General features: G+C 47.7%; 1 protein-coding gene across 1 annotated transcript; it reads left to right on the plus strand.

Moving 5' to 3' along the window:
* The first annotated feature begins 2,142 nt into the window (after positions 1 to 2,142).
* NRARP (NOTCH regulated ankyrin repeat protein) lies at positions 2,143 to 3,547 on the plus strand. Its single transcript, XM_056537745.1, has one exon. The coding sequence runs from the start codon at positions 2,549 to 2,551 to the stop codon at positions 2,891 to 2,893; it is 345 nt and encodes a 114-aa protein (XP_056393720.1). The 5' UTR covers positions 2,143 to 2,548; the 3' UTR covers positions 2,894 to 3,547.
* The last annotated feature ends 10,628 nt before the right edge of the window (positions 3,548 to 14,175 follow it).

Raw genomic sequence — 14,175 nt, forward strand, 5'->3', positions numbered from 1 at the left:
CATTATATGTGAGGGGCGCATGATGGGGCATTATATGTGAGGGGTGCATGACGGGAGCATTATATGTGAGGGGCGCATGACGGGAGCATTATATGGGAGGGGCGCATGACGGGGGCATTATATGGGAGGGGCGCATGACGGGGGCATTATATGGGAGGGGCGCATGACGGGGGCATTATATGGGAGGGGCGCATGACGGGGGCATTATATGGGAGGGGCGCATGACGGGGGCATTATATGAGAGGGGCGCATGACGGGGGCATTATAAGTGAGGGGCGCATGACGGGGGCATTATATGTGAGGGGCGCATGACGGGGGCATTATAAATGAGGGGCACATGACGGGGGCATTATATGGGAGGGGCGCATGACGGGGGCATTATATGGGAGGGGCGCATGACGGGGGCATTATATGGGAGGGGCGCATGACGGGGGCATTATATGGGAGGGGCGCATGACGGGGGCATTATATGGGAGGGGCGCATGACGGGGGCATTATATGGGAGGGGTGCATGACGGGGGCATTATATGTGAGGGGCGCATGACGGGGGCATTATATGTGAGGGGCGCATGACGGGAGCATTATATGTGAGGGGCGCATGACGGGGGCATTATATGTGAGGGGCACATGACGGGGGCATTATATGTGAGGGGAACATGATGGGGGCATTATATGTGAGGGGCGCATGACGGGGGCATTATATGGGAGGGGAGCATGATGAGGGGCATTATATGTGAGGGGCGCATGACGGGGACATTATATGTGAGGGGCGCATGACGGGGGCATTATATGTGAGGGGAACATGACGGGGGCATTATATGTGAGGGGCGCATGACGGGGGCATTATATGGGAGGGGCACATGACGGGGGCATTATATGTGAGGGGCACATGACGGGGGCATTATATGTGAGGGGCACATGACGGGGGCATTATATGTGAGGGGCACATGACGGGAGCATTATATGGGAGGGGTTAGGTGCTGGGGCCCCCGGACTGTGAGGACCCCTGAGGTTAGGTGCTGGGGCCCCCGGACTGTGAGGACCCCTGAGGTTAGGTGCTGGGGCCCCCGGACTGTGAGGACCCCTGAGGTTAGGTGCTGGGGCCCCCGGACTGTGAGGACCCCTGAGGTTAGGTGCTGGGGCCCCCGGACTGTGAGGACCCCTGAGGTTAGGTGATGGGGCCCCTGGACTGTGAGGACCCCTGAAGTTATGTGCTGGGGCCCCCGGACTGTGAGGACCCCTGAGGGTCGCAGGTCAGGTGACAGGCCGGTGTTGGGGAGCAGGTCAGGTGACAGGCCGGTGTCGGGGAGCAGGTCAGGTGACAGGCCGGTGTCGGGGAGCAGGTCAGGTGACAGGCCGGTGTCGGGGCGCAGGTCAGCTGACAGGCCGGTGTCGGGGAGCAGGTCAGGTGACAGGCCGGTGTCGGGGAGCAGGTCAGGTGACAGGCCGGTGTCGGGGGTCAGGTGACAGGCCGGTGTCGGGGCGCAGGTCAGGTGACAGGCCGGTGTCGGGGCGCAGGTCAGGTGACAGGCCGGTGTCGGGGCGCAGGTCAGGTGACAGGCCGGTGTCGGGGCGCCCCCTCTCCTCCGCTGCGTGAGAACTTTTCTCACTCTCCCTAAACGCAAACTTTTTTAGGCTCCGCCCAGATTCTCAACGTTCCACTCTTGTGGGTTGTCTCAAGGGGGAGGGGGCGGCCCCACGTGGGCCCTCAGCCAATAGGAAGCCGGGACGGAGAAGTATTGTAATGCAAATCAGAGTCTACCTAAAAGGGGCCGCACTGGAGCTGAGCGGAGTTCAGACCTGCACGATCCGGCGGCGGCTGCAGAGGACCCAGCTCTCCATAGCCTCTGCAGGGCGGATAGTCCCGGAATAATCCCTGCTGGAGCAAGTGCAAGCGTCGGATCAGCAGCAGCTCTGGATCAGTAGAGGGCAAGCGCTGGGATACTGTGCGGATCAGGAGCAAGTCCCTGGTGACTACAGTGCGAGCCGAGGATCCTGGTGGAGGGGGATTCACTGCATCCTATCCTGGGATTAATACAAGGACCCCCAGGCCTCCTGCATCCAGCTGTGCACACAGTGCAGAAGAGACAGAGGGAGGTCCTGGATCTACTGCACCGGACAGACTGGCCACTGACTACTGGATCTTGGCAACTTGATCAAGGAATCATCCTGGGCTAGTGAAGACTTATCACCACCTGAGCTGCCAAAGCCTTTTCTCTTGGTCCCAATTCTTCTGGAGCCACCGTCCTCTGAAGAGTCCTTTCCAGTAGGACCCCTATCGTCGGAAGAGTCCTTTCCAGTAGGACCCCTATCGTCTGAAGAGTCCTTTCCAGTAGGACCCCTATCGTCTGAAGAGTCTTTTCCAGTTGGACCCCAATCTTCTCCAGGTTCCTTTTCAGTTGGACCCCAATCTTCTCCAGGTTCCTTTCCAGTTGGACCCCAATCTTCTCTAGGTTCCTTTCCAGTTGGACCCCCATCTTCTAAATCTTCCTTTCCAGCTGGACCCCCATCCTCCCAAGAGATCTTCCTACCTGGATCCTTCCCAACCATGAGCCAAACAGAAGTGTCCACCTGCTCCATTCCTCACACCCAACGGGTGTTCCAGGAAGCCGTCAGGAAAGGGAACACTAAGGAACTCCAGTCCCTTCTCCAGAACATGACCAACTGTGAGTTTAACGTCAATTCCTTTGGCCCGGAAGGTCAGACGGCCCTGCACCAGTCTGTCATCGATGGGAACCTGGAGTTGGTGAAACTTCTGGTCAAGTTTGGCGCAGACATCAGACTGGCAAACAGGGACGGTTGGAGCGCCCTGCACATAGCGGCCTACGGTGGCCACCAAGACATTGTCCTCTATCTCATCACCAAGGCCAAGTACTCTTCCAGTAGCCGGTGACTCGCCTGCGAGGACACTTAGAGACTCTTCCACCACTTCCTATTTTTTGGGGGTATTAAATTCAGATTTATTTTTTTTGTGTTCTTTTTACGTCATAATGTTTTTTGTTTTTTTTTCCAGTAAAGAGGCTGCTCTGCTTATGACTTCTATAGGGCGAAGATTTGCAGGGGGGGTGAGATCCTTCTTTCCCTACCTTTAAAAAAAAAAAAGTTGGATTTTCGATTCCTTTTTGGTTACTAAATCATTGAAACTTTTTGGTCTTTATGATGTTTTTATTTTTGCCACGTCAATGAGGAATTTGTTCTTTAGGTACATCCGAAAGATTGTGTAAAACAAAAAAAATAACAACTCCTGCCTCTTCATTTGCATATGTATATATATATTTTTCTGATTGACATGAAAAGCTGCTGTTGGTCTCCAGGTTTTAGTAAGTTTGGGGCCCACAAAGACATATTGATTTCTATTATTTTTGTCCTTTTTTATTTTATTTTTATATCCTCTTTTTTTTTTTTGGTTATCTACCTCGACTCTTAGCACAGTATTCCTAAACAGCACCAGATACTGTACGTTCTGTGTTCTTCTGCATCTAGATTTCTTTTATTATTTAACATTTCAGCAGTAAATACCCCCCCCCCCCCCCCAAGGACCCCCTTAAGTCTGTGTACCCCAACCTGTAGGTCTTAAGCTGTTGCGAGACTACAACTTTCAGCATGCTGGCAATTATAGTTTTGCAACAGCTTCTAGGTTGGGGGGGGTCACCAGCCTATGCAGAAAAGCTATAGCTTTTCAGAGCATGCTGGGAGTTGTAGTTCTGCAATAGCTAAAGAGCCATAGGTTGGGAAACACTGCACTAAGTGTTTCCCAACCGTTATGCCTCCAGCTGTTGCAAAACTACAACTCCCAGCATGCCCGGACAGCCTTTGGCTGTCCGGGCATGCTGGGAGTTGTAGTTTTGCAACAGCTGGAGGCACACTGGTTGGGAAAACACTTCCCTAAGTATTTAGCCAGACCCTTTTTTATAAGGATAACCTCTGGTGTTAGTACAGCCTATGGTCGTTTCTACCAATTATTTAGTTTTCCCTTAATGTTATTTCCCCCCCCCCCCCCCAAAAAAAATATTCATACCCCTTTCCCTTTATACATCTATATCATAACCCTTTACCTATATACATCTATACATTTTTTTTTTTCCATAAATTTAAAGGAAACATCCCATAGAATTTTTTTTTTTTTTTTTTTGGGGACAGAGAAGACTTGAATAAATGAAATGTCAATTTTACAATCTGGTGGATTATACGCAGGCACGTATGTATGTATGTGTGTGTAATATATATATATATATATATATATATATATATATATATATATATATATATATATATATATATTCAAAATCTATCTGCATTGAGTGTAAAATTGCCATATTCTGTTTTGCACAGGCGATAGCGCAAGGGCTCCCCCTGCTGTATATAAAGTGAGTTGCAGGATTGTGAATTTTGACCTGTTGACTACTGATTTATTTTTATTTTTTTCTTTTGAAGATGTTTAGAACCACATTGAGGATTATAATTTTTTTTTTTTGCCTTTTTTTTTTTAAATTTTTTTTTTTGTGTACATTTGCGAATGGGTCCTTTTTGAACCTTGTATGCTTGGAATTTGGGTTAAGGGGGGGGGGGGGGGAAAGGAGGAACAAAAACTGTGTTGCAGATGGATCTGATTATAGTTTGCAGATGAGACGTGTCACATGTTGCGTGTTGTATTGGTCTGCACTAAAAGGAGCATCTTATTAAAGTTTTTTTTTGTTTTTTCGTGGGATGCCCTTTGACCCTAAAGCCATTTTTTTTATTTTATTTTTTTTGCATTGTCGTGAATGATAACAAGGCCACAGTGTATGTCCTACAGCTGAAAGTCCAGATGATTGTGCGAAAAAGTAGTTTCACCCTTTTTTAACTTCTTGGCTGCAAAATAAATTATTTTTAGACTTTTTATGAAATTTTTATTTTTTTTTTGTTTTTTTTATTTTTTATTAAATTTAATGGAGTGGTTTGAAAGTGTTTCCTAAGTCATTTCGAGGCCTTGTTGGGTTATTGTGAATAAGTCTTGGAAATATTTTTTTTTTGCATCGTTTTTATGATGTTGGTGTATATGCATGGTAAGATCTGCGGCGGCGCCCTGCGCAGGTTTGTCTTCCACCTCCATCCCTGCACTTACATCCATACGCCCGACCGCGCAGAGATCCAAGACCCTGCAGAACCACATACACCCTGTAATCCTCACTCTGTATCAAGGTCCCCCCTCTTTTTTTATAGAATTTTGTATTGTGTTCAAAAAGAAAGCGAAAAGTCGAGGTGTAAACTTTTTTTTTTTTTTTTTAAGAAAAAAAAAAAAGTCTTGTTCTGCTGAATTTTCAGCATTCTCCTTCCTTATAGAATCGGTCTACGTTGTTAGACTGGTGTATTACTTGGCACCGATACTGCTTCTGTGCGATAGTCTTCAAGTTTGGGGGCGGGTAAGGTCGGGGTGGGAAAAAAGGGGAGAGAGAGGGGGGGTGGGGTGTATCTGGAGGAAAGTAAAAAAAAAAAAAAGACAAATTTAAAGGGTCTGTGGAAGAAAGGGATAGTTTGTATAAAGAAAAAAGAAAAACAAAAATGGAAAAATATAGAGCTTGTTGCACATATTCAAGTGGATCTGCCACCAGTAATGTCATAATATTTATGATGTAATTACTCCTGTGTTCATCCCATTGAATTTTTTATTTAATTTTTTTTTCTTTATTTATATATATTTTTTTGTTGTTATTATTATATCTGACTGTAAAACTTGGATATGATGATTTGCAATTAACTACAATTTTTTTTTTCATGTGGCTGGGATTAAGATATTCGTGGTTGCCATATGTTCCCAAATTTCGGCTCCCGCCCCCCCCCCCCCCACTCCCTTTCTGTTCCATTGACCCCGCATGCCACCACTGGACTCGTTTTGCGTAAGGAGCAGGTGCACAGGCTGACTTCTGAATGGTCTGTCCTATTTCATTTTGTCTCTTCTTTTTATACATTGTACCCCCCCCCCCCCAACACCCCTACTTCCCACCCACGCCCTTTTAAAAAAAAATAATAATAATAATTTTAGAATTTTTTTTTTTATTTTAATTTTTTTTATTCTTGGGATGAACAGGGACGGTGTCGTGGCTGTAATCTGCTCCAGAAAGGAGTTGTTCTGTGATCAATTGTGTTCTAGATATGGAAACATTTTTTTAATTATGTTAATTAAAGTTATAGGCTTATATTGAAGCTGTGTTGTTTTTTTAATTTTTTTTTGGAGATCGCCATGTTGTAACTGGATAAAGAAAAGAACGAAAAAAACTGAAAAAAAAAACACAAAAAAAAGTCTGTAAACTACAGCATATTTGCAGTGTATTATATAATCTGTAGCCCCTGAAAGATTTGTTTTATAAAAAAGAAAAATTTGAAAAAAAAAAAATCAACAAAATGTCTGGTTGTCCTTTTTATTTATGTATTTATTTATTTATTATATATTATTCTGTAGCTTTTTTTGGTCACAAAGTGTGTTCAGGTTTTTCTGGACGGACATATTGTGGGGTATAGATTATCTGATGGATTTGTTGAAAAGGCATGATTGAGACATGAGGAAAAACTACAAATCCCAGCATGCTGGGAGTTGTAGTTTTGCATCAGCTGGAGAGTCATCCTGGTTGTGCAACACTGACATAACATAGCCTACCTGAGATATAGCCCTTTTTCTTGTAGTATTTCATTCATTTTCTATTAAAGGGACTCTATTAATTTCTCACAGATGGCAACAGAGGATAGAGGGGGCGATGCTGAGCTCGGAGATATATAATGTTATATGATTTGATATAGGTTTCCCATCTAAAAAGCTAAAAAAAAAATACAAAAAACATTAAAAGCCTGTGAGTCTTGCTTTACTCCACCCCCAAGGATTGATTGACAGCTTTTTATATTCAAACTGACAGAGTGGGCGGGGTAAGCAGGACTCACAGACTTTCTCTGTTTGATCATCTTTTTACATGGAAATACTCCAATCAAATCATAGGAAACTATATATCGCCGAGCTCAGCGTCTCCTCCTCTATTCTGTGTTGCCCGTCACATGGAGATCTGACCGGGTCCCTTTTAATATCTATACCAATGTCCCCCAACCTGTGGCTCTCTCTCATTGTTGCACAACTACAACCCTCATCATTTCTTTGGCTGTTAGTGCACGATTAAAAGTTGTAGTTTTGCAACCTCTCATGAGCCTTAAGGGGGTCACCCAACTTTCCTTGCCAACTGAATGGTAGGTCAGGGCATAAGAGTGGCTTAAATCTATGGCTGTCGGGGCACGGTTAGAGTTGTAGTTTTGCTTCAGCTCAAGAGCCCCTATGGAAGCAGAGATTGCTCTTTTAGGGTGCGTTCCCACCTGGCGTATACGCAGCATATTTCACGCTGTGCAAAATTTGCGGCAAATACGCTGCGTATTCCTCGCTCACTATACACACAGGGCTTTCCGGCGGCAGTGAGTTTTTGAGGCGGAGCCGCGCGTCACAGTCACGCCGGCACACGGCCCCGCCTCCAAAACTCACAACACGCATAGGGCTGCCGCCGGAAAGCCTTGTGTATATAGTGAGCGAGGAATACGCAGCGTATTTTCTGCAGCACGAAATATGCTGCTTATACACCAGATGGGAACGCACTGTTAGGGGTATTTTCACACTACGGAATTTCCGCGAGCAGTGATTCCGCTGTGTGAACCTTAATGTTGCCAGATTTCACCCCTTTACACTATGGAATGTCAGCGGTGGAGAAACATGCTTACAGCGGAATCACGTGCGAACTGCATTGCTGTCAATGGTTACGGCGCAGGTCCACGTGGTACTACTGCAGAAGGATTTCGGCATCGGCCGCCAGACGGAATCTCCGAGTGGAGTTCCAGCGGAGATTCCGTAGTGTGAACATACCCTTACAGTGATCCCCAATCTGTAGCCCTTTAGCTATTGCAAAAACTACAACTCCCATCATGCCCTGATAGCCATTCAGTAGGCAAGGAAAAGTGGGTGGTCCCTTCCTCTCCTACTGAATCGGGACATAGGAGCAACTGGAGTGCATGGCTGTCAGGGAACGTTTTTGCAACAGCTTTCACTTCGGTCCATGCAGATATTTGGATGCTCCTTGGTTTTACTGGGGTCCCAGTTATGCAGCTAACCAGGGTGTCTCCATCTGTATGAAAACTACAACTCCCAGCATGCCCGGTGTTAGCCATGAACGAATAATTCTACATTGTTTTCACCTTATAATAATACAGGATCGTTCTAAGAGGAGCGGCTAATAAAGTTGACACATACGGATGGTAATTATCTCCAGTAAGCAGTGTTTACTAACCGGTGTGCCTCCAGCTGTTGCAAAACTATAACTCCCAGCATGCCCGGACAGCGAACGCATAGGAGTTGTAATTTTGCAACAGTTGGAGGCACCCATTGGAATAAAGGTTAAAATAGTGATGTAGATCAGTTTTTCCCAATTAGGGTGCCTCCTGCTGTTACAAAACTACAACTCCCAGAATGTCAGGACAGCCGTTGGCTTTCCGGGCATGCTGGGAGTTGTAGTTTTGCAACAGCTGGAGGGGATTCACTGGGATAAAGGTTAAAATATAGATGTAGATAAGTGTTTCCCAACCAGCGTACCTCTAGCTATTGCAAAACTACAACTCCCAGCATGTCAGGACATCCATTGGCTTTCCAGGCATGTTAGGAGTTGTAGTTTTGCAACAGCTGGAGGCACGCCGGAGGGGATTCACTGGGATAAAGGTTAAAATATTGATGTAGATCAGTGTTTCCCAACCAGGGTACCTCCAGCTATTGCAAAACTACAACTCCCAGCATGCCAGGACATCCATTGGCTTTCCAGGCATGTTAGGAGTTGTAGTTTTGCAACAGCTGGAGGCACGCCGGAGGGGATTCACTGGGATAAAGGTTAAAATATTGATGTAGATCAGTGTTTCCCAACCAGAGTACCTCCAGCTATTGCAAAACTACAACTCCCAGCAACTCCTGGGAGTTGTAGTTTTGCAACAGCTGGAGGCACCCTGATTGGAAAATACTCAACTTCTGAATGGCAAGTGACAGTAAGAGTGGTTTTGCAGCAGCTCAATAGCCAGGGATTGGGGACCACTGCTATAGAACAACCAGTAGGGGAACCATAGGGGTTCACCCAACTGTCCATAATTGGTGGTCAGGGCATGATGGGAATTGTAGTTTTGCCACAGGATGGGGGACACTGCTGTATTATGTTCATTATTCAGCTTTACATTTACTGTAGTGTTTATTCCATATTCAGGAGTTTTCTTTCCGACAAGATCAGAATCGATGGTTTTCGTTTCGTCTTTTTTTTTTTTTTTTGACTCCGCTCCGTCCAGCCCCCATCCTGTGTCACTTAGGGACAGCTCTGGTAAGTACGCGCGATGACGACCGTAACACAAACCGAGCGCTCAGGAATCCACAGTGTCGAAACCTATTTGGCGAGGAAATCGGAGCGCGCACGCGTGCGAGAGAGAGAGAGAGAGATTCCTTTGTCATCTCCAAGCTAAAAAAGAAAAGAAAAACAAAAATCCCATCTTGTGAGGATCCTGCAATGGAAGCCTCTGGCACCCACAGCCGTCCAAATGGGCCTGTTCTCTTCCCCCCCCCCACCCCCACCCTTAGTCTGCAACGTAAACTCTTGGCGTGCGCTCCAGCCCAGATTCCCTCGCCCTGCGCCAGATCGTAACGTGACATCTCCGGCATTTCAATGGCAGATGAGACGAGAGAAAGCCAGACGGGGGCCGTGTTTAGTCACAAGCCCCTCGCTCCCCGTCTGCGCTTGCGACTAAAGTATGGCGCTAATGACGCTTTAACGCGAAACGAATAAGGACGCCCCCCTTCTTGTGGGGGGGGGGGTATGAGTTTCGGCTTTTACTTGGGGGGTGGTATAAGTTTCGCTGTCACTGGGAAGAGATGCTGAGAGTTGCGCGTTGCGTTCCTGCCAAGATCTCGAGGAGGAATTTCGGCTTAAAAGCATTTCCTTGTATTGTTCTGGCTGCGTAAGGACCTCAGACTGCAGAGCAGATGGATGTTCTCCTGCTCCGTCGCCCTCCCTTATGTGCAAAGGGAGGGGGGGGGGAGGCGAAGGAGGGGGGTAGCTGGAAATTAAGCAGAATGTCAAAGGCAGGTCTGGGCCCCCCCTCTCTTTTCTCCTTTACATGCTGTTAGTCAGGGTCATGGGAATAAAACCAGGCTATATAGACATGTGAGCAGACAAGGTGCTTCAGAGGAAAAGCATAGACCCCGGGGGTGAAAAGGGGTGGGGGTGGGGGGGGTATGGCATCTTAAAGGGCACTTTGTCTACACTGAATATCATCGCGTCGACTCTTTTCGACTACTTGACTTTGCTTCGGTCCCTGCAGATATTTGGATGCTCCTCGATTTTACTGGGTTCACTAGTGTTTCCCAACCAGGGTGCCTCTATCTGTATCAAAGCTAGAAAACTACAACTCCCAGCATGCTGGGAATTGTAGTTGCGCAAGGACCGTGAATGCTCTAGGCCAGTGTTTTCCAACCAGTGTCCTGTCAGCTGTTGCAACTGCAACTCCCAGCATTTCCCGAAGTTTGTATACCATACCAAAAGTCATAAATTTAAAATTCAGCATTTAAGCCTCTCATTGTTTTCACCTGATAATAGTACAGGAGCATTATTAGAGGAGCGGCTGATAGAGGCCGCACGTGTGGATGGTGATTGTTAGTGTTTCCTTACTAGTGTCACACGTAACGGATCCGCAGCATATTTTACACTGCAGATCCACCAGTGACCTGACCCATAGTGAGCCTCCAGCTGTTGCCACCCCCGGCCTGCCTCATGGCCAGCTCACATCCGCAATCTGCCGGACAGAGCAACCATACAGGGGCCTGCAAGTCACCAAGTGCACTGCAGTGTATTCAGGATCGCGGCTGCAATGTCTTGAGTACACTGCACATGCGCACGATGATTCGCAAGCCCCTGTATGGCTGCTCAGAGCGGTGAATTGCTGTTGCGAGCTGGCCGTGAGGAGGGCCGGGGGTGACAACAGCTGGAGGCTCACTATGGGTTGGGTCACCAGCGAATCCGCAGCATAAAATACGCTGCAGATCCGTTACGAGTGACTCATCCTAATAATGTTTGAATTTTTCACCTTTATTTATACAGTACCGACATATTCTGAAGTGTTGTACAAAGTTCGGCATCACTCACATCAGTCGCTGCTCAAAAAATAAAGGGAACACTAAGATAACACATCCTAGATCTGAATGAATGAACTAATCGTATGAAATCCTTTCGTCTTTACAACAAAATAACACAAAAATTATCAATGGAAATCATCAACCCCTGGAGGTCTGGATATGGAGTCACACTCAGAATCACAGAGGAAAACCCCACTACAGGCTGATCCAACTTTATGTAATGTCCTTAATACAAGTCCCAATGAGGCTCAGTAGTGTGTGTGGCCTCCACGTGCCCGTATGACCTCCCTACAACACCTGGGCATGCTCCTGATGAGGTGGAGGATGGTCTCCTGAGGGATGTCCTCCCAGACCTGGACTAAAGCATCCGCCAACTCCTGGACAGTCTGTGGTGGATGGAGCGAGACATCCCAGATGTGCTCAATCGGATTCAGGGGAACGGGCGGCCAGTCCATAGCATCAATGCCTTCCTCTTGTAGGAACTGCTGACACACTCCAGCCGCATGAGGTCTAGCATTGTCTTGTATTAGGAGGAACCCAGGGCCAACCGCACCAGCATATGGTCTCACAAGGGGTCTGAGCATCTCATCTCGGTACCTAATGGCAGTCAGGCTACCTCTGGCAAGCACATGGAGGGCTGTGCGGCCCCCCAAAGAAATGCCACCCCACACCATTACTGACCCACCGCCAAACCGGTCATGCTGGAGGATGTTGCAGGCAGCAGAACGTTCTCCACGACGTCTCCAGACTCAGTCACATATGCTCAGTGTGAACCTGCTTTCATCTGTGAAGAGCACAGGGCACCAGTGGTGAATTTGCTGATCTTGGTGTTGCATAATGTTCTAATAATGTTGGGCTGTAAGCACAACCCCCATCTGTGGACGTCGGGCCCTCATACCACCCTCATGGAGTCTGTTTCTGACCGTTTGAGTGGACACATTGTCACGATTCGGCTGGCTGGAGGTGGATCCTCTGTGCCAGAGAGGGATTGGCGTGGACCCTGTTGGTGGACCGGTTCTAAGTTGCTACTGGTATTCACCAGAGCCCGCCGCAAAGCGGGATGGTCTTGCAGCGGCGGTAGCAACCAGGTCATATCCACCAGCAACGGCTCAACCTCTCTGACTGCTGAAGATAGGCGCGGTACAAGGGAGTAGACAGAAGCAAGGTCGGACGTAGCAGAAGGTCAGGGCAGGCAGCAAGGATCGTAGTCAGGGGCAACGGCAGGAGGTCTGGAACACAGGCTAGGAACACACAAGGGAACGCTTTCACTGGCACAATGGCAACAAGATCCGGCGAGGGAGTGCAGGGGAAGTGAGGTATAAGTAGGGAGTGCACAGGTGAACATACCCTTTAAATTGCAGAGACCCGGCGCGCGCGCGCCCTAAGTAGCGGGGCCGCGCGCGCCGGGACAAGACAGACGGGGAACGGGATGCGCATCGCGAGCGGGCGCCTCCCGCATCGCGAATCGCATCGCGGCTGAGAGTGATATTGCAGCGCACCCGGTCAGCAGGTCTGACCGGGGCGCTGCGAATGAGAGGATGCTGCGAGCGCTCCGGGGAGGAGCGGGGACCCGGAGCGCTCGGCGTAACACACATGCACATTTGTGGCCTGCTGGAGGTCATTTTGCAGGGCTCTGGCAGTGCTCCTCCTTGCACAAAGGCAGAGGTAGCGGTCCTGCTGCTGGGTTGTTGCCCTCCTACAGCCTCCTCTACGTCTCCTGATGTACTGGCCTGTCTCCTGGTAGCGCCTCCATGCTCTGGACACTACGCTGACAGACACAGCAAACCTTCTTGTCACAGCTCGCATTGATGTGCCATCCTGGATTAGCTGCACTACCTGAGCCACTTGTGTGGGTTGTAGACTCCATCTCATGCTACCACTAGAGTGAAAGCACCGCCAGCATTCAAAAGTGACCAAAACATCAGCCAGGAAGCATAGGAACTGAGAAGTGGTCTGTAATCACCACCTGCAGAACCACTCCTTTATTGGGGGGGGGGTCTTGCTAATTGCCTATAATTTCCACGTGTTGTCTGTTCCATGTAAGATTGATTGTCAATCAGTGTTCTTCCTGAGTGGACAGTGGGATCTCACACAAGTGTCATTGACTTGGAGTTACATTGTGTTGTTTAGGTGTTCACTTTAGTTTTTTGAGCAGTGTAGAAATCCTTGATATCTCTTCCTTCTCATAACTCATGGCTGCAGGTTCTTAGCAGTGTTTTTTCCAGCCAGGGTGCCTTCACGCTGTTGCAAAACTACAACTCCCAGCATGCCCGGACAGCCAACGGCTGTCCGGGCATGCTGGGAGTTGTAGTTTTGCAGTTTTTCAACAGCTGGAGGCACCCTGGTTGGGAAACACTGCTGTAGTGAGTGAATAAGTGAACCCTTACCCAGCCTTACTTTGACTGTTTACTAGGGTGATAGGCTGCGGCGTGACATTACGGATGGCTGAGAGTTGTATAGTAACTGATGACATCACAGTTGTACTCATGACATCACCATCCGCTCTTCCTTCCCATATCTTGCCCTGTATCATGTAGTAAGTGAATTAAAGGGGTATTCCAGGGAAAAACTTTTTTTAATATATCAACTGGCTCCAGAAAGTTGAACAGATTTGTAAATTACTTCTATTAAAAAATCTTAATCCTTTCAGTACTTATGAGCTTCTGAAGTTAAGGTTGTTCTTTTCTGTCTAAATGCTCTCTGATGACACGTGTCTCGGGAACCGCCCAGTTTAGAAGAGGTTTGCTATGGGGATTTGCTTCTAAACTGGGCGGTTCCCGAGACAGGTGTCATCAGAGAGCACTTAGACAGAAAAGAACAACTCAAAATCAGCAGCTCATAAGTACTGAAAAGATTAAGATTTTTAATAGAAGTAATTTACAAATCTGTTTAACTTTCTGGAGCCAGTTGATATATATATATATATAAAGTCTTTTCCTGGATAACCCCTTTAATTGCCCCCTAACAGCATTGTATTGTGTGTTTTCTGTGAAGAGGGGCAACTCCCTTCAGTT

Source organism: Hyla sarda, chromosome 9 (genome assembly GCF_029499605.1).
Source record: "Hyla sarda isolate aHylSar1 chromosome 9, aHylSar1.hap1, whole genome shotgun sequence".
Lineage (NCBI taxonomy): Eukaryota > Metazoa > Chordata > Amphibia > Anura > Hylidae > Hyla > Hyla sarda.